The sequence below is a fragment of the Solanum lycopersicum genome, chromosome 12, assembly GCF_036512215.1.
Source record: "Solanum lycopersicum chromosome 12, SLM_r2.1".
NCBI lineage: Eukaryota > Viridiplantae > Streptophyta > Magnoliopsida > Solanales > Solanaceae > Solanum > Solanum lycopersicum.
Window position 1 is genome coordinate 66,857,849 of NC_090811.1, and position 24,931 is coordinate 66,882,779.

A 24,931-nucleotide genomic window follows, 5' to 3' on the forward strand; every position below is an offset into this window, starting at 1 on the left:
TCTATCGTGTATTATAGTCCATGGATTTTCGGTGATCTAAAATTCCGACGTCTTTTTTGCCCAAATGTTTTATAGACGTCTATTAAGACGGTATCTACGAAGTCAAACCTTGATTGCTAAAAAAAGGACCATTTTGAAGGTCAAACGAGCCCCGAATCAAGTAAACCCCTCATTTCACCAATTTTATATTCTATAGTCCACGATCTTTTTCGGTTATACATAATTTTAATGTCTTTTTGCCCAATTTTTTTATGGACGACCGTTAAGACGTTAGTTGTGGAGACAGTTGGTCTTGACAGCCAAAATGACCGATTCTGAAGGTCAAACAAGCTAAAGAAGGTAAACCCCCCATTTTACCATTTTTCGTGTGCTATAATTCAAGAATTTTTGGTGATTCGGGATTTCGATGACTTTTTTGTTCAATTTTTTCTTGGACGTCCATTAAGACGTCAGTTGTGGACCCACTAGGTTTGACGGCCAAAACGATCTATTTTCAAAGTCAAAAGAGCCCCAAAACAGGTATACCCCATTTTACCAATTTTTGTGTACTATATAGTCCATGAATTTTTGGTGATTCAGAATTTCGATGTCTTTTTTGTCCAATTTTTCATGGACATCCATTAAGACGTTATCTATGGATCAAGTTGACCCTGACGGTCAAAGCGGACCGTTTCAAATGTCAAACGAGCCCTGGAGCAGGTAAACCCCTCATTTTATTGATTTTTATGTGCTAGTCCACGATCTTTTTTAGGGATCCAGAATTCTGCGTCTGGTTTGCCCAAATTTTTTGTGGATGTTTGTTGAGACGTTAGTTATGGAGTCAGTTGGCTCTGACGGCCAAAATGACCCAGTTTGAAGGTTATACGAGCCCCAAAGCAGGTAAACTGCCATTTTACCGATTTTCATGTGTTATAGTCAATGAATTTTTTATGATCCAAAATTCTAACGTCTTTTTTAACCGATATTTTTGTGTACGTCCTTTAAGATGTTCCCTATGAAGCCAGTCTGTCAGACGGCCAAAATGGTCCATTTTCAAGGTCAAACGAGCCCCAAAGCATGTATATCCCATTTTTTCATTTTCGTGTACTATAGTTCATGGATTTTTGGTGATCCAGAATTACGACGTTTTTTTGCCCAACGGCTAAAACAAGACCATTGTGAAGGTGAAACGAGCCTCGGAGTAGGTAAACCCTTCATTTTATCAATTTTCGTGTACTATAGTTCACGATCTTTTTTGGTGATCCAGAATTCTGACATTTTCTTTGCCCATATTTTATTTGGACGCCTGTTAAGACGTTAGTAATGGATTCAGATTGTCATGAACACCATTTTCAAGATCAAACAAGTCCTGAAGCAAGTATACGCTATTTTACCGCCCATAAATATTTTGATTCTCTGCTTCCACGAAGCAGGTCTAACGCGTTGGAATTCTAATTGATATCGCTAGCCCACCACCTAATTTCTTGCATTTACCACCTATACATATTTCGATTCTCTTCTTCCCTATTGTTGTAGCTGTTGCTACAGATACATTAGGCCTGGTGCCTACATTACCAATGTGACAATCACTAGCTACATTACCAATGTGACATAATATATATATAAAACGTTACGTTAAACACAAAATTTTCATGTAGAGCGACTTTATCTATTTGTAACAAGTTTAAATCTTTACTTGTGTACACTCAAAATTAAAGAACATAAATGTAATTTTCATAATTTTTAAAGAACTCATTTTTCTAAAAGTATATCATCTAAAATATCTTAATAAACCAAACATTAGAAAATTAAAAAAGAAAAAAACATTTTCTTTTCTTCCATAAAAAATTTTTAATTCCTAAAATGATGAAGATATTTGATAATGACACCATAAGAATTGACCAACACTAAGAATTGAAAATACAAACACACCACACACCCTCCATGAGAGTTTAAGTTTTTTTTTTTTTAAGCTTTTAACAATGGCTGCCACACAAGCTGAGTTGAGCAAAACTGCTGGAAAACCAATTCACTGCAGAGGTACTCTTCAGAAACTCCCTCCCCCCACCCCCCACCCCACCACCACAAGTTTTGTCCCCATCTTTTCAAAATCAAATCTTTAAAGAATCTTTGATTATAATTAGCTATGAAAACAATGTTGATTCTTTATGTGGATCTTGAATTGGCTATGTTTTGTAAGCAAAGGTTGAATCTTTGAGGAATCTTGAAATTGGGGTAGGAGTAGTAATGGAGCTAGGATATTTTTCACTAAAGGGAATTGAAAAAAATAAAGAAGTTGAGATATACAAATTAAAATTATAATCTTATATATACAGTGTAATTTTATGACGAAGTGATTACGAATGAACCCCTTTGCCCCCTAACTTGACCATAGTAAGAGGTAATTGTTGTTGAGTCTCACATTGGTGCTTTAAGGGATTTGAGGTCTCTTTATATGGTCTTTGGTAATCGTCGAGATATAGCTTGTGGGGTTGAGTTAGGTTCATTTAACGGCTAAGGAATATGAGTAAATTTGAGTAATTTTAGTTGGTTTGTCAGCCTATGGAAAAGTTCTTTGTTCTTTATATGGATCAAAGGTTGAATCTTTTGACGAATCTTGAAAAGGGGTATGAGGAATTTGTCAGTTCTGTTTTATTTTGTGAAAAAACCCGCGTAATTGTGAGTTACATTTGCAGCGGCAGTGGCAAGAAAAGCAGGAGAACCTCTGGTGATAGAGGAAGTGATTGTGGCTCCTCCTAAAGCCTGTGAAGTTCGTATAAAAATCGTTTGTACTTCTCTCTGTCACAGTGATGTTACCTTCTGGAAGTTGAAAGTATGTAATTTTGTGCTAATAAAAGTTGCAAAAATTTGATCTTTTTACTGAAGAAAGTGTCTGTTTAACTTGTTTTTGAATAATCAGATTCTTGGTTTTCCTTTAGGACTTCCCTGGATGCTTTCCAAGAATATTGGGACACGAAGCTTTCGGGTACTTTTAGTATATTCCCCTATCAAGTTCATTTATCTGTTGTAAATATTTTTAAAGAATACTTGATTGGTAGTACATGTTACTCCCTTCGTTTCGATTCAAGTATCTTACTTTTCGTCTGCTATTATAAAGAGTGTCTCTATCTATATTTGGTGCATTTTTTTCTGCATAGCACGTCTAAGACAAAGATTCAAAGCGCATTTAGTACTTTACACACCTTTAGTTTAAGACCATGGGATTCGAAAAGTCTTCTTTATTTTCTGAAACTCCATGCCTAGTCAAACTAAGACACCTAAATGGAAATGGAGGGTCAGCTCGTTATTTGTTCTATTGTTGAAAGTCACTGCATATCCCTTTTCACCAGTCTCTAATTTCAATGCAGATTTATTTTAGCTCACGTTTGGAATAATCGAGTTTTAGTTTGTAACTCCTTACGAATTTCATTTAGCGCTAGCCACTTATCGTAAAGCCATTAGGCTATGTCTTTAAGTCAAACATGCATGCTTTAAAGAAACAACTGTGCATTGATGATGGGATGGTTATTCTTAAGCTTGCGTTTTTGTGAGATTAAGATTTTGTTCTCTGAAAGTTCATTTTCCTCTAGTACTTTTAGTGTAATATGTAAAGCGTTCCTTTTGTTATCCTCAAGAACTTTACCGTCAATTGAGTCTTAATATTTGAATTGCTTTTTCCTTGTACCTGTAATTTTTGCATCAGTGCATGAACACGCACTTTCCTTATCGCATGTTATTCACTGAAGGATTGTGGAGAGTGTTGGAGAAAATGTCCAGGATTTAAAAGAAGGAGATTCAGTTATCCCGATATTTTTGCCCGACTGTACTGAATGTATAGATTGCACATCCAAGAAGAGCAACAGTTGTTCACAATTCCAATTTAAGGTATCTCCGTGGATGCTTAGAGATGGTACTAGTCGATTCACTACTGTTGATGGAGAAACTTTATACCATTTTCTGTCTGTATCAAGTTTCGCCGAGTACACTGTTGTAGACATTGCTAATGTAACGAAGATCGATCCTCGTGTTCCACCTAACAGGGCATGCCTCTTTAGTTGTGGAGTCTCAACAGGTTAGTTTCTGACCCCGTCTAAATTCCCTTTTAGACTTAATGTCATTTCAGTTTCAACTTCTTAACAGCCGCGGTGCTTAAATCATCATACAAAATTGTTTTCCGTAATCTTATTCATCAGATGTCTCAGAGGAAATCTATAGACGAATACAAATTTATCTAACTCTCTTTAGAAGTTCGAATAAGTTCAAGTCTGATATTATGTAAGATGAGCTCAGGAGTAGGTGCTGCCCTGAAAACTGCAAACGTGGAACAAGGATCGACTGTTGTGATATTTGGTTTGGGCGGAATTGGATTAGCAGTATGTTTCTCTTCTGATTCTTCTTGCTTATATTGGTAGACGAGTTAGTGCCGGTGGGTTTATATGCTTACGTTACGTCTTATAGGTTGCAGAGGGAGCGAGGATATGTGGTGCTTCAAGAATTATTGGCGTAGATATAAACACTGACAAGTTCGAAATAGGTGAACTTTCTTCTTCATTCTTCCCAATTCGTTTCGTTCTCTGTTTGTTTGCTACTAGAAACTAACAATACTCTTCTGCGTTTCCCGTGTCCTCCGTGCTCTTTTCTTTTCACATTTGACTCAGGGAAGCAATTTGGAGTGACTGATTTTGTCGATTCGAATAGCTATGGGGATAAACCTATTAGCCAGGTCGGTTTTTTTATTGCTCGGCTTGATATTTGATGCTCCAAAAACTGTCACCTATCGTTCTAGATTGATAACATGATATTTCAAGTAAAAATCTTGCCAATTTTTAATCGTTCAAGTAGCACGAATCATTTCTATATTTTGCTCAGCGTATGGCATGGATCGTTATATTCCATGCCCAATTTTACGTTCCTCTCATTTCTAGTGCTTACGGATTATTAGATCCTCTCATGCCGATGATGATCACATTTCCTTTTGGCCCTTTTTTGACCAGGTGATAAATGAGATGACTAACGGAGGTGCTGACTACTGCTTCGAGTGTGTTGGTATGGGAACACTCGTGGAGGAAGCATATGCCTGCTGTCGAAAGGTTTTCCCACGTAGCTTTTCCATTCATAACCATCAAAGTAACTTCCTTAGAACTACTCATCATACGTATATATTTGTTCATTCCTACTTTGGCTGTTATATCAGGGTTGGGGAAAGACAATAGTCGTTGGAGTTGATAAACCGGGAGCAACGCTGACATTTAAATCTTCCGATATTCTACATTTGGGGAAAACTATCATGGGATCACTCTTTGGAGGTCTCAAACCCAAATCTGACATTCCTCTTCTTGTCAAACGTTACCTCGACAAGGTAAATTGCAATCTTGGTCTGGTGTCGTTTATCATTTCCATCTTTACTAGTCCATACTTTTTTCGTGTTGCTTTAGGAACTGGAACTAGACAAGTTTGTAACACATGAAGTGAGTTTTCAACACATCAACACGGCTTTTGATCTGCTCGTTGAAGGAAAGAGTCTACGATGTGTTATCTGGATGGATAAGTGATCGATCCCTGTTAGTACTGATCGCGTGTTCTTGAGAAAGGATTGCTTCGTAATCTATATGAATTCGATATGTAACTACGATTTAAGCAAGACCAAGAATATTTCAGAGTAATGTTAGTACTCTTCTGCATATTTTTGTTGAATTTTTCTGTTATCTGAAGCATAATCACAAGTTAAAAGGAGTGAAGTAAAGAAACATATTACGATTATACTTTAATAAATGTTAAATCGATGAACAAGATTATAACACGTGTATGTCCGTTAGTATAAGAGTATATATGTTTTTAAGTTTTTTTTACGGCATGAACACCAATGTCTCAAAAGTACGACAAAAGTATATATCATTTGTGATAATTTGGGGATATGTTTATCCTTTTTGCCTATTACTAAATGCACTCACAAACATTAGTGTCAATACAAAAAGAAAACGAGGTTAATCGTTGATCGTATTGAATATAGATTCATATCTTTCTTATTTTCACAAGCTAAAATCAAATTATTATGTCTTTTTTGTTATTACAATCTTTTTTTTTTTTTTTAAGTCAAAAGGCCAGTTGTCAGAATTTAACTACTAAATCTCGACACTACAATAAATCGCTATATAAATAAAAATTGGCTTGTTACAAATTGCGACAATTGCTAGAAATATATATATATAAAATTTATTTGTTTTTTGTTTACGTCTAATATGTAAAAATTAAAATAAAATAATAAAAAGATTTAGTTGAAATATTAGAAAAGAGTCACAATATTGTACAGAGAAATCGGAAAATAACCCAAACGAACATAAGTTTTTTCTGTTAATAATAATAAAATAATTCAAAATCCCTTCCGATCGCCGGCCGCCGCGTCGCCGCCGGCACGTTCGTCTCTCCGGGATCGACTCTATATCGATGCGCGCTTAGGAGAGCTGTAGGTTTACACACAGAATCAACATTTGAATCGATTGAGAGCTATAGAGAGAGAGGAAGCGAGGGGGGAGGAATAGGAAGGTGGAAGGGAACGATGATTACGAGATCGAAGCTAGCAGAGCAGCTGAGAGAGTATCAGATTAGATCGAAGCATGATTGGGCATCCGTCTCTTTCTTCTCCTCTACCTCTAACTTAACATCCTCAAGGTATCATTCATTTCCGATTAGGTTTTTTTCTGTTTTACCTTTTGAATTGATGTCTCTCGTATTTTTGCTTATCATATGAAATTGCACTCCTTAAAGCACATGTATGTTCTATGAGATTGTTGTTGAATTTGATACTTTTGAGAATTGGATTTGATTTGGTAAATTCCAGCATTTGGATGTTAGTTTTTGTGATTATACTCGAGATTATAATTTAGGATACTTCGATTACCGTATAGTGTTCATTTCTCGGACTCCTTTGTTTTGCTTGTGTAGTATTTTGCCTTTGTTTCTCGACTCCAGGGAGCAGAGGGAACAACCTCTCTACCTCCCAAGGTAGGGGGTAGGGGTATATACTACCTTCCCTGGATCTCACGTGTCGGATTACACACTGTTGCTGTCATCAAGCCGAGGGTCTATAGGGAACAACGTCTCTACCTTCAGGGTAGGGGTAAGTCTGGATACACCTACCTCCTCCAGACCGCACTTTGTAGGATTATATTTGGTATGTTGTTGTTAGTTAATGATTTTGGCTCGTTAAAGTTCTTTGGATGGTTAAAGATTGGGTCTTTGAATAGAGGAACATTGTGAAGCTATTAGATATACTTCAAGTATTTGTTTGCCAGAAAATTTTCTGATGTGACTCGATGATTGACAATCCTGTTTCACTAATTAGTCTAAAGAAATTAAGCCATTTATGCAATGAAAGTGTTACATGAAAAACTAGGACTTCAAGAAGAATTCGAGGTTTCACAATTCAGGAGCCAAGGAATTCTGATAGAATGGCTCTAAAAGAAGAAAAATATAGAAGGCGAAGTAGTTTTGTATTTGACAAGGCCGTAAACTGATTATAATGGGCTATTTATACACAAAGAAGGTCACTGAACTGCTCCTAATTGCAATTGGCCATTTCCTACCCTTCTTTGAATCTTTTGAATCATCTTCATTGGGTTCCTCTTTCTTCATGAAGTCGCTTGAGTTTGTCCTTATTTCAATAATAACATGCAGAAGCATTTGAGACTGAACGTGTTGTTCATTTGATACTCAGTTCTCAATGAACATTTATCCTTCTCCTTGTTGTAATTTGTCAAGTCCTCCAACAGCTCCTTGGAATTAACAAGCTTCCGTTCCTTCACTTCTCTCCTAAATCTAAAATGTTGAAAACCCTTTCACATATATCCCTCATTATTATAGATATCATCTCACTCAGCAGCCGATATTTATTCGATTACTCCTGAGTATCCATAATACTTTAAGGAGTGACCGCTATACAGCTTTTTGAACTTCTCCTGTTTCCCTCTTTCTAGTTATATCCCTCATTATTATAGATATCATCTCACTCAGCAGCCGATATTTATTCGATAACTCCTGAGTATCCATAATACTTTAAGGAGTGACCGCTATACAGCTTTTTGAACTTCTCCTGTTTCCCTCTTTCTAGTTATATTTTCATCAATAATGCTCAACCTAGTAGGATAGCTCACTCAGCAGTCTAGGTATTTTGTTAGTATTGTCTAGTAGGATAGCTCACTCAGCAGTCTAGGTATTTTGTTAGTATTGTCTTCCACCCACAAACCTATTGACATGATGCCCACCTTAATTTATTGAATTTATGCCAACTCTGGATAAGATAGATCACCTGTGGTGAAATATAACCACATCAAAAGCCTTTACATCTATTAGTACATGCCTTTCTTTGCCCCTTATTTCATTCTACAAGTTCTTTTAGATTTGCTAGACTATTTTGGGTTCTTAAGCTGCAATAGGAAATAAGGAAAAATAATTACATTCAATGGTTACTGAATCTGTATGGATTGTAAGCTGGAATACTTTTATACCATGTACATTTCATTGGTGTTAGTCTTTTCTCAAAACCTTTCCACTGGATGCATTTTGAGAAGTAGACCACGGTATAAGGAATTTTCTCCACTTGAAATGATAGAATATTTACTGATGAATATAACGTTCTACATGGTAGGTGTCCATCCCACTCTTGTTGAGTCTAATCATTATATACTATACTATCATGTCTAAGTTCCTTTGGACGGTCATTTCGTCATGGATTATTAAAAGCGACTTCTAACATTTTGAGGCTTCTCTACCTCTTTTTTTAATTTTTATATTGTTGATAACCTCTTTTTACTTTTACCAAAGAATTATCTAATATTAGCTAACCTTCAGAAAGAAAATTTTGGTATGCTCAACACATTTTAGGACTTGATGTAAGCTATGGTACATAGGTTGATGTGCAAGTTCTTCCTTTTTTTATTCATTAGTGTTAAGAGTCAGACATGAGTTATTGGTAATAACAAGAAATTAGCAAATTAAAATGTCAAAGGAAGAGATGATTTATCAGTCATTTATTTTGAGAGATCTATTCAAAAACGTTGAATATACTAGTACATGTGGAGGCAGCAAATGCTGTATCGAGTGAAAATGTCAAGGCCCGATCTTTGATAATGGGACCGGATGAAGAATTAAGTGAATGGATCCTTACTGCTTGGTTCCTAGAACTGTGAAGAATAACATCTTTTTGCAAATTCCTGCTGTGAACAAGGATTATCATTGTCTATGCATCCGGCTGTAACTTAAAATACGCTGTCCACTGTGCCGCCTTCTCTTATTTCTTTTCTCTTTGTTGATGCAGGGTGGATGTTGTCATCTTTGTGATATGGGAACTGGTTATTTTAGCGTTCCTGGTTTTCTCTGCCGTATCACTTTACTTCAGGCATCTAAAGCTTGCTTTTATTTTAGTATGTGTGACCTTGCTATTGCTTTTATGCATGAAAATAGCAAAACAAGTAAGATCAGCGCGCAAAAAGAAGCGAAGGATGCTTCTGCCATTATCCATGTAGAGAGGTGTAGAATGCAAGAATTATTTTACAAAACGGGGGACAAACTCTTTTTCCTGTAAATTAAGAGAAATATCTTACTACTATTTTGATGTTCCTTTGGTGCTTTTTTTTCTTTCCTTAATACACAATGGAATTAGAGGCAAGCTGATCAAATGTTTTGGGATATAAATTTAACAATAGAGCTATCTCGCCCGCTCCTATTATTACTGCAGATGTTTCGTCTTGTTGGTTTCATCCTTCATCATATTATGAAATTTCATATACCTTGCTTTTATTTCGTGGATTTTCATTACCCTGCTTGGCAATGGCGGAATATACAGTTGCAATGCATGTCAAGAGTGTTGACATATTTCATGAGCGATAGATCGAGTAATCACTGCATTCTATTTTTATCTTCATTAGATGCTTACAGGAAATAATGCTTAGCAAGCAAAATAAAAATGGCTGCAACCTGTTGTGCAGTGATCTAGTTGAAGTTGTAGGATGATAAAAATGAAGATCATAGAACCCACATTTTCGTTTGATGGAATAAGCTCTTGCTATGCACGAGGTTCAGGAAAGGGCCGTATCATATGGGTTTATTGCTCGTAGCTCTACCCTGCATTTCAATAATCTACGAGAGGTTGTTTTCATAACTCAAACCTGTGACCTCATGATAACATTAGGGGGCTGTCAAATGGCGGGTCGAGTTAAATTTAGACAGGTCAAAATGAGTTGAGTCTTAGCGAATCATTCCCTTCGTACTCCTCCACAATCATACCAAATTAATAATCAACAAGAGCACACACTCATTATTTAGCACAATAACAAGACTATGGCTGCTGAGGAAGTTACACTTGCTAAAATGCAAAAATCATAAATCTTGTTCTCAGAGTTTTGATGTTGCTAGCTTTATCAAATCCTTCCTGAGTATTTTCCCAGAAGGATTCTTCGGTATGGAAGCCACAAATGCAACTCTCCGAATTCTTTTATATGGAGCAACCTACACAAACAAACGCGATAAATTTGAGCATCACTACATATTCTATGACCAGAAATCGAAAACCAGTTTCAAGTCTGAGTTCTTATTATATATATTGATCTAGTAGAATGTGACTATTCTAAAATTACCTGTTTCGCAATGAAATCCATGACTGCACTCTCTGATATAGTACTCCCAGTTTTACGTACTACATATGCCATAGGAAACTGTCCGACCTCCTTATCCGGAAACCTTAAACACAACGAGATCAATGAAACGATCATCAGAAATTCATACTGAAACAGTAAAGCATAAGAGGAAGCGCGATTTGAAGTAACACTCACGGTATAACAGCAGCATCAGAAATTTCTGGATGAGTGAGCAATAAAGCCTCTAACTCTGCTGGAGGAACCTAGAAGATGATACGAAAAGTTGTCTCGTAAGTTTTAACTATAAAGAAAAGTGTCAGATCATGTATAAAGCGCACTTAAGCTCTGAAGCGAGGAGCAAGACATGTTGAATCTTTCACCTCACTTATCCACTTCAATGTCGTCATCAAGACTTAAATACGTACTTTTCCTTACCAATAAGCATAATCGTGAAATGTTGTAACAGTTGATATTTCACTTAACCAATTTTTTTTCAGTTCATTCAAATACTACATATACATATTTGTATTCTGTTTTAAGATTTTTTGTGCTTTACTTCTAGCCTCCAATGGACTTTGGAGCTTTTTTGCATTTTTCGCCTTAGATAACATTGATGTGGAAAATATGTTTCAGGGGATTTCGCGAAAAGCCAACTATATATAGGAAGAAGGAGAGAGTTTGTTTTCATTTACCTGATAACCTTTATATTTGATGAGCTCCTTTAATCTATCAACCACAAAAATGAAACCATCTTCATCTATATAGCATAGATCTCCAGTTCTTAACCATCCATCAGAGTCTAGAGTGGAAGCAGTAGCTTCTTCATTACTGAAATAACCTGTTTTTCACAGGAAAATAATCATGAATGAAGGCTATAATAATAGGTCAATGGATATCACTCTCACAAACTTGTGAATTATCGATGAACTAAGCATAGATACGAAAAGAAAAGAGCAACCAGGTGCACAAAGCATCTCGCTTAGCAGAGTTTGGGGAATTAAGGGCCAACCACTAGGTATGTGATGTAGATTGTCTACCGCAAGCATTACTTCCGTGGCAAGATTCCCTGATCTATAGATTATACAAGATAACTTAATCATTGCTCTAAGGCTCGCTTGGGTCAAAACATCAAACTAATTTCCAAATACCTAGTCGTTATCCCTATCTCTTGAAGATATACAGTTTCCGAAAGACCCTACTTCAATTGGTGTAAAAAAAACAAGAAATGAAGAAAGTGCTGAATATTTCTTCAGTCCCCCATTAGTTTATGGGACCATCAAAGCACTATGAGTAAATAGTGGGGCAGACAAAACATAATGCAAGTTTTATATTAATCATTACACTTTCATAGTGTATGGACAGGAACAAGAGCTCACTAGCCAGAGAAGAAGATTTTTTCAAAGCAAGGAGTGTTGAGGCATTTCATCAAAATTAAATGACATGTAAATTGAAAATGATACTTTTAAAAAGGGAAAATACCCCAACAGTTTTCATTTTATATGATAGTGCATTATTGAGCATAAAATTCAAAAAAAAAGAAAAAAGAGATTTCAAACTTATAATCATAACCTTGCATAATTTTTTATTTAGCTTACATAGCATGATTATCTTTATTGCTAAAAAACATGCATGTTGAAGTTCAAGTTAAAACATTTTTGACACACATCAAGAAGGAAAGAGCGGCTCGAGTAAATCAAGAACCATGATATCTCAAATTTAAAGTCTAAAACAAAAAAATATTAGACATTTTCTTTCAATTTATCCATGTTTTGGTGAATAGAGTTAATCCGGAGGTGCGAAAAACAACAACTAACCCCATAAAATGAGTTATATGTATGCAAACGAGCCCTGACATCACTGTTATAAAAATAAAAAAATAAAATATTTGCCCATCTCTTTCAATTCCTTCTTTATTATTTCCGTCTAGTCCAAACATGTACCATATGTAACTCAAATCATTACTAACAACAAAACACAAGTCCAAAAGAAATCATAATATCTTGAACGTGTTAATCGGTCTTATGTATTAACAAGGATATTATGTAAAGTTGAACAATTAGATACACATATTTTTTATAGCAATTTACCTTCTACACGATATTATCATGTCACTTGAGATATGTGTATCGACAAGTTAAATAACATGTTTATACAGTATGCTTGTAAAAAGTCATACCTTTCATAATGGTAGGTCCTCTTAGCCAAAGCTCACCGGTCTTATTCACCGGCAAAGCTTTTCCACTCTCCGGATCAACAATTTTCCCTTCCATGCTCGGTGACAACATTCCCGCCGTTCCATATCTCCGGCTCTCCTCCAAAGAATCCGTCGACGCCCCGATTCCGGTCGACTCTGTCAACCCATACCCTTGCAAAATCCTCACAGATGGATACTTCTCTACAAATCCCTCAATCACTTCCTTACTCAACGGAGCACCGCCGGAGAGAACACTCTCCAAGCTGCTTAAATCATATTTTTTCTTAATCCAATCAGCGTTATTCACAAGCGCAACGAGAATTGGAGGCACTAATGGTAGAGAAGTTGCTTTGTATTTGTGAATCGATGAGAGCATTTCATCCATTTCGAATTTTGATAATACAACAACAGTAGATCCAGATGCTAATAACCCAGCTGCAAACGCTGCTAATCCGTAAATATGAAACATAGGTACAGTACAAATGAAGGTTTGTACACCTTCATCTAGATTGAATCGACTGACTATAGTTTGAACCATGGCGATTAGGTTTTTGTGAGATGAAATAACTCCTTTGCTTGCTCCGGTAGTACCAGATGAGTAAAGCAGAGTAGCTACGTCGTTTTGTGTAACTCTCTCTTTCAATCTGCTTTCACTAGGTTTTCTCTGAATCAATTTCTGTAAATCCCCAACGATTTTGAGATTCGAATTTGAATCATTCACTCCGTCGATTAAAATCACCGGGAGATTAGATCCGGTGAGTTTCGGGAGTAGTTGAGGGATTGTAAAAGCGAGAACAGGATTCGAATCCTTGATCTGTTTAGCGATTTCGCTGTTCGTGTTGAGTGGATTCGTTGTAGTGATTATAGCTCCTAGTGACATAACGGCGAGACAAATAATAGGGAAGAAAATGGAATTAGGAGAAAGGAGAAGAACAACATCACCTTTACGAATACTCATATCAACTGATAAACTAGTAGCTAACGACTCAACGGCGTTCCATACGTCGGAGAAACTGAGTTTCCGACCAGTCGTAGCATCGATGAAAGCGATTTTCCCGCTATGTGCTCGTGAAGAAATGAAAGTTGTTACATCAATAGATTCATTCGCCGGAAACGGAATTGGTCTACGTTTGCTGTAGAAAGTTGAATTCGCCGGTGAATAGCCGGATTTTGGATCGACGGTAGAATTATTGTTATACTGTGCCATCATCGGGATTCTCCGTCTATAGTTAAGAGTATTGTTTTTCAAACTGAAAAAATTGGAATTTTATAACAGATTTTGAATCTGAGAGATTATAATATATAGTTTTTAGAATATTTTTAGATCACCAAAGTTGACTGTTACTTTATTGATTTTTTTTTTTTTAGACTAATGTTTTGCATGTAGATTACGTGTTTATTAATTATAGGATATAGAAAATTGTGGATCGATTTCCAATTATCATTTAAAGTGTCAGTAATAATGTTCATTTCCAATAAAGTTTTTAATTTCTAGAATTCACTATTGGGGTTTATGGATGGCAAAAAACGGTGGGCGAATCGAGCTTAATTCGTAAAAATTTTAATTTATCTTGTTTCGTATTGCATAAAAAAGTTTTATTTTCTATCCATCTCACTCTGTTTCGTATAATTTTTTTGGTATTTTCTTTCTTTTAATTAATTAAGTTTGATATGAAAAATAAATTTTTTTATTGATTTATAAACTCTAGTTTTCAATTTTTTATGCTTAGGTTCATCACGTTTTTTGTTTTTATTTTTGGTCTTTTGGAACCATATGCCTACTTTTTCTTTACTTTAGACCAATTTAAACACGTTCAAAACGTGGATAATGAGACTAGTATTATTATTTTTCGGTTTTTGTGTCCACCATTCGCATTAAAATTTTATTAAATTTAAATCACACGTTATATGACTTATTTGAAGGTGACACTTGTAAACACATATTTATTTTAACAATTTATATTTTCTCCGTTAATTTTAATTTTTTTTCAGAATCAAATTATAAGAATTTTGACTATTATTTTATGGTGTATATTTTCATCATTTTACTATGCAAAAATTTTATAATTTATAGTACATTCTGTATAGTTTTTAAATATTTAAAGTTTTTGTTTAAAATATCAAATTATTGTAATTTAATTAATATGTTATGGTAGGTACAAAAATGATTCGTATATCAATAAAAACAAGAAATTAGATTGATTGATAATTAGTTGATATGTGTTAGTACTTTAGCACGGTATATTTTTAATTATCATGTTATGTTTTTTTAAAATTAATTTGACTAATTTTTTAAGATAAATAAAATTATATTAATTTGATATTTTAAATAAAAAATTCCTAAATTCAAAAATTATATATATAAAAAAGTTCTATATATTTTAACTTTTCACATATCAATACGATAAAAAATATATCATAAAATATTAATTAAAATTACTTTGTTTGACTATAAAAAAAAATTATCGCAATTAAAAATAGACGAAAATAATTATAACATTAGTTGTTAAGATGTTGTTGTTTGAAAATTATGCTAATTAGAAGGAAAAATATTAAAATTTGTTGCCATGCAGACATTATTAAATTAAGTCAGTATAATCAGCAGTTTTTTTAAAAAAATAAAATAAAAAGTACTTATAAATGTTCACGCTATGCTAGTTGGTGGTCGGTGGAGTCTTAGAAAATCTTCGATAAAAAAATTAATATTCATATTAAAACTTGATAAAATTTTTAAAAATTACGAGGAACAATCTATTCGGATTGAGAGTACACCACGCTCTTTAACAAAAGCGATTTGATACTAATTTTAAAATTTTTAATTTGAGATAGATCTAATTTAAAATAAAGATTTTTTTTTATTACTCTACCACATTATTTATTAATTTAATTATCTCTTTGTATTATACCTCTTCCTTCTTTTTTAGGCTTATAATATATCGATAGCATCTCAAATATATGCTTAATTTTATTTAGACAGACAAATAAATTATGATTTAATTTAATTAAATATCTAAATGCATAATAAAATAATCTTATAATATACTTTAATTCATATATATATATATATCAAACTAAAATTTAATAATTATTGAGCTACTTGTGCATTGATCTTAATTGATTAACTAAAAGAATATTAGGCAATTGATTAAAGCCCTTCAAATAATTAATAGGAAGTTAAATTAGTAGCTCCTACAATATTATTTCTTCTTTAATTTACTAATAAGTAAGTAAATTTAAAAGTGAAACTCTTGTTCGAATTAATCTTCGAATAATACATTCAAGTTCTTCTTCAAGATTTTCAATGGCTAATTCCACGGCTTCTAATCTTTTATTAGCACATTGTAATGTCATCGTATCACATTTTTCCCATGAGCTTAAGCTATTTACTCTCATTAATAACTTTGGACCAAAATACCCTTTACTCGATTTCCGTGTCACATTTGGACTTGGCATTGACATAAGTGCCATCAAAGATTCCAATATTGACATTGTTGCCACTCTAACGTCTCTTAATACATTAACAACCACCATAAGATTATTTTCATTATCTATCGACGATGAATCAATACACTTAGTGTTATATTTCATTCCTTTCAAGGAATGCAGTCGCTTTAACATCTCTTTCTTCAACTTCTTCCTATGGCAATGAAAAGGCGCGAACTTGTTCTCTGTTGTGGCGTTTTCCCCAACACTGATTCTTCTGAACGTGCACTTAAGATCGTGAACGTGATCCTTAACAAGCAAAAGAACATCTTTAGTGGTACCACAAACGTCCAACATCCTTAACGATGTTTCTGAAACCTCGTGTGTCCATTTCTCCTGACCCTGATGAGCGATTTCTCGTTTGATCACCGGGGAGTGAAGCATGTCGTTAGCCGATTCGTGCAAGTCTCTTAGAGCATCAAAATTTGGGAGTGCCATTGAAGTTTTTTCTAGGAGAAAATCAAGGATTGTTAGAAAAATATTGTTGAAATTAAAGATTAATGTACTTTGTTATTATATCTAAAATGTTAGCAATGTATTTATAGTTAAATAGAGAAAATTAATTAAAGATGTATTATTATTATTATTAATTGAGATCTGAGATCTCTTAGGAAAAAGGACAGAAGGATCCTTTTTTTGTACGGATTTGTTGTCCTATAATTGGCAACAGCTAAGGTACCAAAATTTGTTCCCTTAGGAAACTTCATTGGAAATGAGAAATGGAGAAAAATATGTGTAATTGATACATTGATTGATTAGTTGATATAGTATAGTAGTTGACTAGTTTTATTTTTTATTATTATTATTCATTTAGTATTCGATATTTATATTCAATATTTATATTAGAGTCTGATTAAATTCGAATTTCGTTGAAAAGTCACATATTGATCGTAAGCAGCTCTAACAACGACGACTCCATATATATCCAGAAAAAAATTGAACTTGAGACCTCTAATTAAGAATCAGTATTTACTATTCTATCACTAACCATAATTGGTAGTTGATTAGTTGTTAAGATATTCTTGTTTGTGGATTAGTGTTAGTTTATTTGTAGGATTTCATTTAGTTATATTATTACTATGTATACAAATATTTGTTAGTATATGTGTAAGTATGTTATTCTTCTATTTCATTGTTACTTCTTGTTTCATTTCTTCTGTTCAATCGTGTTATTTTTATGTCGAATTTTTCTTTATATCATGTTCTGATTATTTCAATTTCCTATCAAGAGTTTATCAGAAATAACTTTTCTATTCCATAAATATAGAAGTATTTAGATCTGCGTAAATTTTTATGTATTCTACCTCCCAAGGATTATATTATAGTTGTACGATTACACAATTATATTACTAATGTTATAGTTGAGGAAGTAATATTTTTATATAATTAATTAATGTATAAAATTATAGTTTATAATAGTTGGTAGCATGCAAATACATGCATGTAGAGAAAAAGATGCCATAGCCGATATTTAATTTGTCTCCATGCAGACAAAATGTTTGCTAATTGAGGAGCATTTAGTCACTAATTAACATTCTAATTATTATTAATTTTAGTTTTTTTTTCATGATGATTAAGAAGATAATAAATATAAGACGTGTATTGTTTACTTAGTAAACAACAATTAATTTTGGTCTTAAAATTTTGAAACAAAGTAATTTAAAAATACATTTTTTTTAGCTACAGCGATAGTTAATTAAAGTACGATAAATTAAAGCGTGTGGAAAACTTCCAAGAAAATTCTTAAAACAAAGAATTTTTTTTTGTTTTAATGAAAATTGAGGATAAGTACTTGAATAATGTACTCTTATTTTTCTTCTAATTTCTTTAATTGATTAAAAATTTTAATATTTACAAACCCATGTGTTCTTAATCATGTGGGAGCTCAAAAAAAAAAAAAAAGATTTTAAAATGAAGATGATGCAAACAATTTCAATAATAGCACGTTATCTTGTTTCTTCAAGCAAAGCACTCCAAATTAATAATTTCATGAAAATTAAAAAAAAAGAAAAAATAATCTCTCAATATTTATTATTCGTTTTTTTTTCCTTAAAAAAAATCAATATTTGATTAAAAGGAAAGATGAATAAGTGTAGCAAATGTTATTAAGTATGAGAAATTAATCATATTTATTTTTTGTTAGTAGGTTGATACAATTATGTCTCTATCGTTATTTTACTAAGCCAAAAATGATCTTATTTCATATAAGACATAACCAAGGCCATATTTGAATTATTTCTTAACTTTTTGATAATTAGATCTAAGTGTGCTTGACAAAATTAGTGTAGTTGAAGTTATTTTGAGGAGCTTATTTTATCTAAGAAATGGAATATTATATATTTTTTGTGTGTGTGTTCAATTAAAATTTGTTACTTTGTAAAATTATTTGAATTATTTAGGTGCCAACTTGAGAGTTAATTTGGATTGAAAGAACAATTTTAAAAAATAACGGACACATTCTAATCAACTTGTCACATCTATGGGCAAAAGCTCAATCAATTAGTTATGAAATATCATTAGCGTTGTATATTCGATGTGATATCAATTTCTGTATATGCATGTGATTCATTGAGACCTAACCTCAACCTTCTTAGGGTTCGATTGAGTTAATTATTTAAGGCTCACTCGATTGGGGTACATATATATCCAATCTCACTTGTCAAATTTCAAAGCCTTGGCCGGTTGGCGTCAATGGTTCCATAGCTAAAATTTAATCAACTATATATAGTATACTTTATCAACGAAGGGTGTTCGACAAACCAATTTGATATTACTATAACTTTGGTCCTGATTAGCGCAATCCAACCTATATTGATGGCTTTATATAATATTATATGTATTCTTCATTTATATATATACTCATATTAATGTTTGATTCGTGAAGTCAAATAATAATAATGTCTCTTTAACACTATTAATATTTAATATTATTTTATAAAGAAAAATGTTTGAAGTATATTCGAACTTTAATCGAAATTACTGTTACGATATCAAACTTTGGAAAGAATCTTTATCTCCTGAATTTAATAGTGTATTTTAAAGGTATATATGTGCTCACGTGGACATAAAAATTATTACATAATTATAAATAGTAATTTGTCAAAGTGGACACATATATACCTTTAAAATATACTATTAAATAGTTCAGGGGTAAAAAACCCTTTATCGTAACAATAATTTCGGCCAAAATTAAATTATTTTTCAAACCTTTTCCCCCACTTTATACAATGAAACATATTTTATATATTTATTGATTTGTATATCAATACAAAATGTGGTTAACATTTTATTATATGTTCATCAAGATTTAAAGTAATGAGGCAAAACTCGTATCTTCAAACTTAATTGATTTATTTCACAAAATAAAACATTATGGTAAAATTATGAGTTTAAAAAAACTTTAGGGTTAAAAAAGACTCATAATTATATTTAATAGATCAAGATAGATTTGCAGTCATAAATGAGGGGCAATTTTAGCTAAAAATTTAGTCAAAGTATGACAATTAGTATTTAATCCCTACTGTTAACAATATTTTCACATCAAGTCCACTCAATTTCTCTTTTTAGTCAAAAACCTCGCCGGCGATTTCTCTCAGCTCTACGCCGGTGAAATCGCCGCCATGAATCTCCGTATCGTCGACAAAGAGGAGCAAGACAATCGGTATGACCTCTTCGACGTTCACTTCCACAGCGATGTAATCAAAACAACGGTAACTCCCGATCCCGATATCATCACCCAGTGGATCTCCGAAACTGTATCTTCTCACTCCGGCAATCGCCGTCTCATCGCCGGACTTGACGTTGAATGGCGTCCTAACTTCAACCGTAACCAGCAAAACCCGGCCGCCGTTCTCCAGATCTGCGTCGATCGTCGTTGCCTCATTATCCAACTCCTCTACTGTCGATCAATCCCGGAGTCTCTGTTCAATTTTCTCGGGAATCGTGAGTATGATTTCGTCGGAATTGGAATTGAAAGCGATGTGGAGAAATTGTTGGAGGATTATGAGCTGAATGTTAAGAATATGGTGGATTTGAGAGGAATTGCTGCTGATGTATATGGTATGAAGAATTTGAAGAATGCTGGGTTGAAGGAACTATGCAATGTCGTTCTGGAAAAGGAGATTGTTAAGCCAAAATCTGTTACTATGGGTAGATGGGATAGTGAATGGTTGAGTTTGAATCAAATCCAATATGCTTGTCTTGATGCTTTTGTTTCTTCTGAAATTGCTAAGCACTTGAATGTAGGTGCTGCTTCTACTCGAAGATATTAGAATCCGACTATTTCAAATTTACGTAGAAACAGTATAGATATAGAATTTGATGGATGAAGTTTTATTTGAGAATTTGTTGCGTATTTACTTTGTCACGTTTCGTTTCTTATATTTGAATTTATGAATGTTATATGTTGTTCGACACAAGTAAAAAACATATACATAAAAGCAAATATAGGTACCAAAGTGATGCTATATTTCATTATTCAGTAGAGCCTAACACTTGAATCAGTTATACTAAGAACTATTAAGAATCCTACTATGTGTAAATGGACTTTTTTTTTTCAAGAAATAAACAATATGTAACTCGATACACTAAATAATAAGGCGGAACGCGTTCAAAGGTTGCTCTAGAGTGCCCTCGTGGGTTGCAATCCAGAAGAACTAGAAGCTCGAAAGGACGGGTTCCTTCTTTTTAGCTTTGGGGAGTGTCCAACAAACCTAAACTACAAATTTCTGTACCTGATGGAGCCTCCCAACGTGAAGTTTTATTCTTCATCTCAGCAAATTCCCTAATACATTGATCTAATTTCATTCCATCAATCCTTCTTCTAGCTGCAGCAAGCTTTTTCCCCGCCACTCTGTCGAAAACTCTCTCCCACCCGCTCTCCCATTCAGCGTGAGCATCGCATAGCTCGAGAGAGTTATTGGCCCAATCCGTCCAACTCCATCCTTTATCTAGTCTATTCATGGCAACCTCAACGCATGACCCGGTGCACACGGGCGTGCACGGCCGGCATTTGGCCCCACTCAGGGGGCCTCGACTAGAAAGTGCTGCAACCGGTACGCCATAATGGGATGGTGGAAATTCGTACTGACGATCCGTTACTACACAAAAGGGAAGGCACATAGTTAGGTAAGGGACTTGTTGAGTTGTAAGTTGGGCTTTGAATGCACTTTCTGAGTTGAGCTGAATACGCCCTGCTAAATCAAGCTGGGGTATCATGGAGAGCCTCGAAAGAGCAATCACCGATGTGTTGTAGTCACCAACGCCAAAACGATCGTTCAGGCCTCCGTAGGAGGAACCTGGAGGGACGAGGTAACGCCCGGGGATGAAGTTTTCGGGGCCTAGTGGTGAAGACCAGTAGCCATCAACTCGAGTTCGGACTATCCAGTCGTATGTGAAGTTGTTCTGCTTTTGATAGTCTTGGATCATTGTCAAACAACCTTCTACCAAATTGAAATATTGCAGCAACCCCTGAAATTGCAACATGTTGAATTCAAATAACTGGTTGTTTACATCAAACCAACTTAATACATGTTACTACTTAGTGCGGACAACAATATGAGAGATATGACTCACTAAAATATCTTAGTCGGGAGCGCTTTCCGCCTTAATAGGCTACCGCATTATACCTAATATAAGTACGCAAAAGATCTTAGTAGGAAACGCTTTCTGCCCGACCTACATTACAAATCCTGATTAATCAGAAGCCTAATACAAGTACACAAAAGATCTCAGTAGGGAGCGCTTTCATTTGAATGAGGACATTTGACATTATCAATATCACCTAATCCTAACAAAATATTTTTTAGGTGAAAGTGTTATTTTTACCTAATCTAGACCCACCACCTATTGTATATTTAATTTGCCAAAGACCATTTGGACTTTGGTTTTGTACTTCTATTGGTTGCCAAATTTACACCAAACCAAATTTTACAAGCAAATACTTCATGCTTCTCCCTAAGGGTAGCAACATTAATATTATTTTACAAGTTATATACTTAAGCATTTATCTTCAACTTAACTCTAGAATCTTTTCTCATCTTTATAGTGAAATCATACAAAAATATTTCCAACCTAACTTTTAGTATGAAAAAAGAAACTTCAAACCAAAAAGCTACTTTAATAATTTAATATAATTATTAATGTTTTAATTTCACATAATTAAACATTAGATATATTGATTCTCAACTAACCCCAAAACCTCCCTTTGAAAAGTCATCTTTGTTTTATAATTAGCAATGTTCAATCAAACTTATAAACACTTTTCAACTTTCCCCTTCGTAATATTAAATAATTTCTCCATTAAAATTTAAATAAATAAATAAAAATCACCTAGCTTTTTCGTACTCAAAATCTCTAAAATATCTACCAAAATCATCAACCTAACGATCATCCCCTTAACAAAAAAAAAAAATCAAAAATATCATACTCTTAAGTTGATGATCTATCTGAACTGACTTTCGAAAGTATGATGTATAATATATGACGTTGATTACAAATTACGTGAAATCAACAATCAAGAGAGCAGTTTTCGCCTCGATAGACAATAATTACCTAAAAAAATTTGTCTACTTCCAACTAATAACATGATAGCCGCCAGCTAAAACCACCACTCAACTTCCATTAAAAAGCTTTGTTTTAGAATTGCGTTAGAAGCAACGAAAAAGCCACCATTATCTCTTTGTTTACATCCTAACAAACAAATACTCTTTTTCTAATTCAAAATTTTTTGTTAATTATTTTTTTTAAAAAAAAAATTAAAAAAATCGAAAGGAGAAAAATACCTGTATTCCATTAGGTGAATTTTGAGCTGTTAGAACTCGAACTTGTGACTCAGTTTCCGGTATATATTGTGGCCGGAAAATCCTAACGGCGGCGATTCTCCGAACAGATTTCAACAATGAAAGCTTATAAGCTTTAGAATCCAATGGACTATGAAGAAACAGATCAGAATTCGGATAAACTTTTAAAATTTTCTGTATAATTGAAGGCCCAGTAAGTTCAAACCTACGGGCCCCACCTACTAAACACACAGCTATTCTCGATCGATCCAGCTCCTCCTTCCTCCGTTTCTTCTCCGATTCATCTGCAAATCTCGCCGGAAAATCATATCCATCTCCGGGAACGTAACTGGTAGTTGATTTTGAATTTGAGAAAGGATTGAACACTACAACAGTACTTCTTCCTCCACCAACAACAGAAGAGTAAAACACATAAACAATAAACAAAATTGATGGTAATATCAACAATAACTTGTTCAAATTTAGATCTGAAATCCATTTACTACACCGATGAAGAAATTTTGAAGGATTTCTCAAAATATTCGTCGTATTTCGAGTTTCATTCATCTTCAACTAGAAATTTATTCGCAGAAAATTGAATTTAACAATGAACTTTTCAACAACTATTCATTGAAAGGAGAAATTTCCTTTGCTTTTTCCATATTGTTGAATCATGAAGTAAACGTTGAATGCTTCTAAAAAAAATGTGAATATGATAAAGATGATAATGATAATAATAATGAATTATGGTAAATAAAAGTAATATTTATGAATTTTATTTTGGATTTTTTTTTTTGTGTAGGATATTTTGTGAGAAGTTAAATTCAAATATAAATTCTATTCCATAAATCAATTAGGAAAATATAAATATAGTAAATATCTATCTATGTCTTTTTAATTAGTTAATGAAAATATTGTATAACTTGTTGATAAGGCATTTTTATCGGAAGAGTCGTAGAAGGATGAATAAGATATTTTTTTCGTTTAAGCAAGAGCGCTGAACTCTTTGAACCTCGTTATAAGTTTTTTCTGTTTTTCTCTATTGAAAATAGCTAGAACTAGAAAATGTATTACAAAAATATAAACTAGAACAAACGAATAAATTAAATAAATATCAAAGAACAAATTCTAAGCTAATTACAATTTCTATTCCGACTTTGAATTATTCCAACAGTTAAAAACTCCATTTCTTTTTTATTTCTCATCAGATACCCACGTTAAAGTCTGATTAAATTTAAATTCGCACTAAAAATCTTACTTTGAAGGTTAAGCATTTCTTAATAAATGTGATTTGATACTGAAAAGTCGAAACTCAAGAGCTCTTTATTAACTCTAAATACAAGTATCAAAGGGCGAACGAAAAAATGACTTTTTATTTAAAAATACGACCATTGTAATAAAAGTTTGAAATATTGATAAGTTACCTAAATTCAAATATTAAAAATCTTTGAATTTTGTCTTGTGGATTTTTTTTTGTTAACATCTATTAATTGGGGAATTATTTTAAGGAGATAAATGCAAAATAACTTTTTACAAGAGTATTTTCTTCCACATGTTATCTTGATATATAATATGATCGTATAAAAAAGAGTATATACTTTTAACATCTACCAAAAGAACTTTTAATATGAAAAATAATTATTGTTAGTTCAAATCATTAAAAAAAATTATTCGTTTGGTATGTGGAATTAAATAAACAAAATAAACATTATGATTGTGATTAATTATCTGATTTTTTATAAATAAAAATAAAATAATAAATAGCAAAATGAAATATATATATATATATATATATATTTTTTTTTTTTTTTAAAATTAACTAATAGGCATAACCAAAAACTCAAATTAAAATAATCATTTTATTT

General features: G+C 33.2%; 6 protein-coding genes across 6 annotated transcripts; 3 read left to right on the forward strand and 3 right to left on the reverse strand.

The window, feature by feature from the left end:
• Positions 1-1,819: 1,819 nt before the first annotated feature.
• Positions 1,820-5,660, forward strand: LOC101251366 (alcohol dehydrogenase-like 7). Its single transcript, XM_004253080.5, has 10 exons — positions 1,820-2,019; positions 2,676-2,812; positions 2,919-2,965; positions 3,726-4,051; positions 4,270-4,352; positions 4,438-4,513; positions 4,638-4,702; positions 4,974-5,069; positions 5,174-5,338; positions 5,415-5,660. The coding sequence occupies exons 1-10, from the start codon at positions 1,962-1,964 to the stop codon at positions 5,529-5,531; spliced, it is 1,170 nt and encodes a 389-aa protein (XP_004253128.1). The 5' UTR covers positions 1,820-1,961; the 3' UTR covers positions 5,532-5,660.
• A 497-nt stretch (positions 5,661-6,157) lies between these two features.
• On the forward strand, positions 6,158-9,774 carry LOC101251964 (uncharacterized). Its single transcript, XM_004253082.5, has 2 exons — positions 6,158-6,648; positions 9,293-9,774. Exons 1-2 carry the CDS (start codon positions 6,536-6,538, stop codon positions 9,498-9,500), a joined length of 321 nt encoding a protein of 106 aa, XP_004253130.1. The 5' UTR covers positions 6,158-6,535; the 3' UTR covers positions 9,501-9,774.
• Positions 9,775-10,214: 440 nt separating this feature from the next.
• LOC101251665 (probable CoA ligase CCL5) lies at positions 10,215-14,239 on the reverse strand. The gene is made up of 5 exons (XM_004253081.5): positions 12,787-14,239; positions 11,303-11,448; positions 10,806-10,873; positions 10,611-10,713; positions 10,215-10,482 (listed from the first exon to the last, which is right to left on the reverse strand). The coding sequence occupies exons 1-5, from the start codon at positions 14,012-14,014 to the stop codon at positions 10,369-10,371; spliced, it is 1,659 nt and encodes a 552-aa protein (XP_004253129.2). The 5' UTR covers positions 14,015-14,239; the 3' UTR covers positions 10,215-10,368.
• Positions 14,240-16,020: 1,781 nt separating this feature from the next.
• On the reverse strand, positions 16,021-16,725 carry LOC101248958 (uncharacterized). Its single transcript, XM_004253154.5, has one exon. It carries the CDS (start codon positions 16,723-16,725, stop codon positions 16,021-16,023), a length of 705 nt encoding a protein of 234 aa, XP_004253202.1.
• Positions 16,726-19,907: 3,182 nt separating this feature from the next.
• Positions 19,908-20,818, forward strand: LOC101251074 (3'-5' exonuclease). Its single transcript, XM_004253079.5, has one exon. The coding sequence runs from the start codon at positions 19,908-19,910 to the stop codon at positions 20,556-20,558; it is 651 nt and encodes a 216-aa protein (XP_004253127.2). The 3' UTR covers positions 20,559-20,818.
• On the reverse strand, positions 20,734-24,056 carry LOC101250784 (uncharacterized). The gene is made up of 2 exons (XM_004253078.3): positions 23,070-24,056; positions 20,734-21,756 (listed from the first exon to the last, which is right to left on the reverse strand). The coding sequence occupies exons 1-2, from the start codon at positions 23,631-23,633 to the stop codon at positions 20,974-20,976; spliced, it is 1,347 nt and encodes a 448-aa protein (XP_004253126.2). The 5' UTR covers positions 23,634-24,056; the 3' UTR covers positions 20,734-20,973.
• Between the last annotated feature and the right edge of the window lie 875 nt (positions 24,057-24,931).

Bases quoted from the DNA above. Each gene is read 5' to 3' on its own strand.
- LOC101250784 (XM_004253078.3), bottom strand. From the start codon at position 23,633: ATGAATGAAACTCGAAATACGACGAATATTTTGAGAAATCCTTCAAAA. The intron at 21,757-23,069 runs GTATTTTTCTCC...TTGCAATTTCAG, and splicing joins ATTCACCTAATGGAATACAG to GGGTTGCTGCAATATTTCAA.
- LOC101251366 (XM_004253080.5), top strand. From the start codon at position 1,962: ATGGCTGCCACACAAGCTGAGTTGAGCAAAACTGCTGGAAAACCAATT. The intron at 4,703-4,973 runs GTCGGTTTTTTT...TTTTTTGACCAG, and splicing joins GGGATAAACCTATTAGCCAG to GTGATAAATGAGATGACTAA. The intron at 5,070-5,173 runs GTTTTCCCACGT...CTGTTATATCAG, and splicing joins CATATGCCTGCTGTCGAAAG to GGTTGGGGAAAGACAATAGT.
- LOC101248958 (XM_004253154.5), bottom strand. From the start codon at position 16,725: ATGGCACTCCCAAATTTTGATGCTCTAAGAGACTTGCACGAATCGGCT.
- LOC101251964 (XM_004253082.5), top strand. From the start codon at position 6,536: ATGATTACGAGATCGAAGCTAGCAGAGCAGCTGAGAGAGTATCAGATT. The intron at 6,649-9,292 runs GTATCATTCATT...TTGTTGATGCAG, and splicing joins TCTAACTTAACATCCTCAAG to GGTGGATGTTGTCATCTTTG.
- LOC101251074 (XM_004253079.5), top strand. From the start codon at position 19,908: ATGAATCTCCGTATCGTCGACAAAGAGGAGCAAGACAATCGGTATGAC.
- LOC101251665 (XM_004253081.5), bottom strand. From the start codon at position 14,014: ATGATGGCACAGTATAACAATAATTCTACCGTCGATCCAAAATCCGGC. The intron at 11,449-12,786 runs GTATGACTTTTT...TGTGAAAAACAG, and splicing joins AGGACCTACCATTATGAAAG to GTTATTTCAGTAATGAAGAA. The intron at 10,714-10,805 runs GTGAGTGTTACT...GTTGTGTTTAAG, and splicing joins TCTGATGCTGCTGTTATACC to GTTTCCGGATAAGGAGGTCG.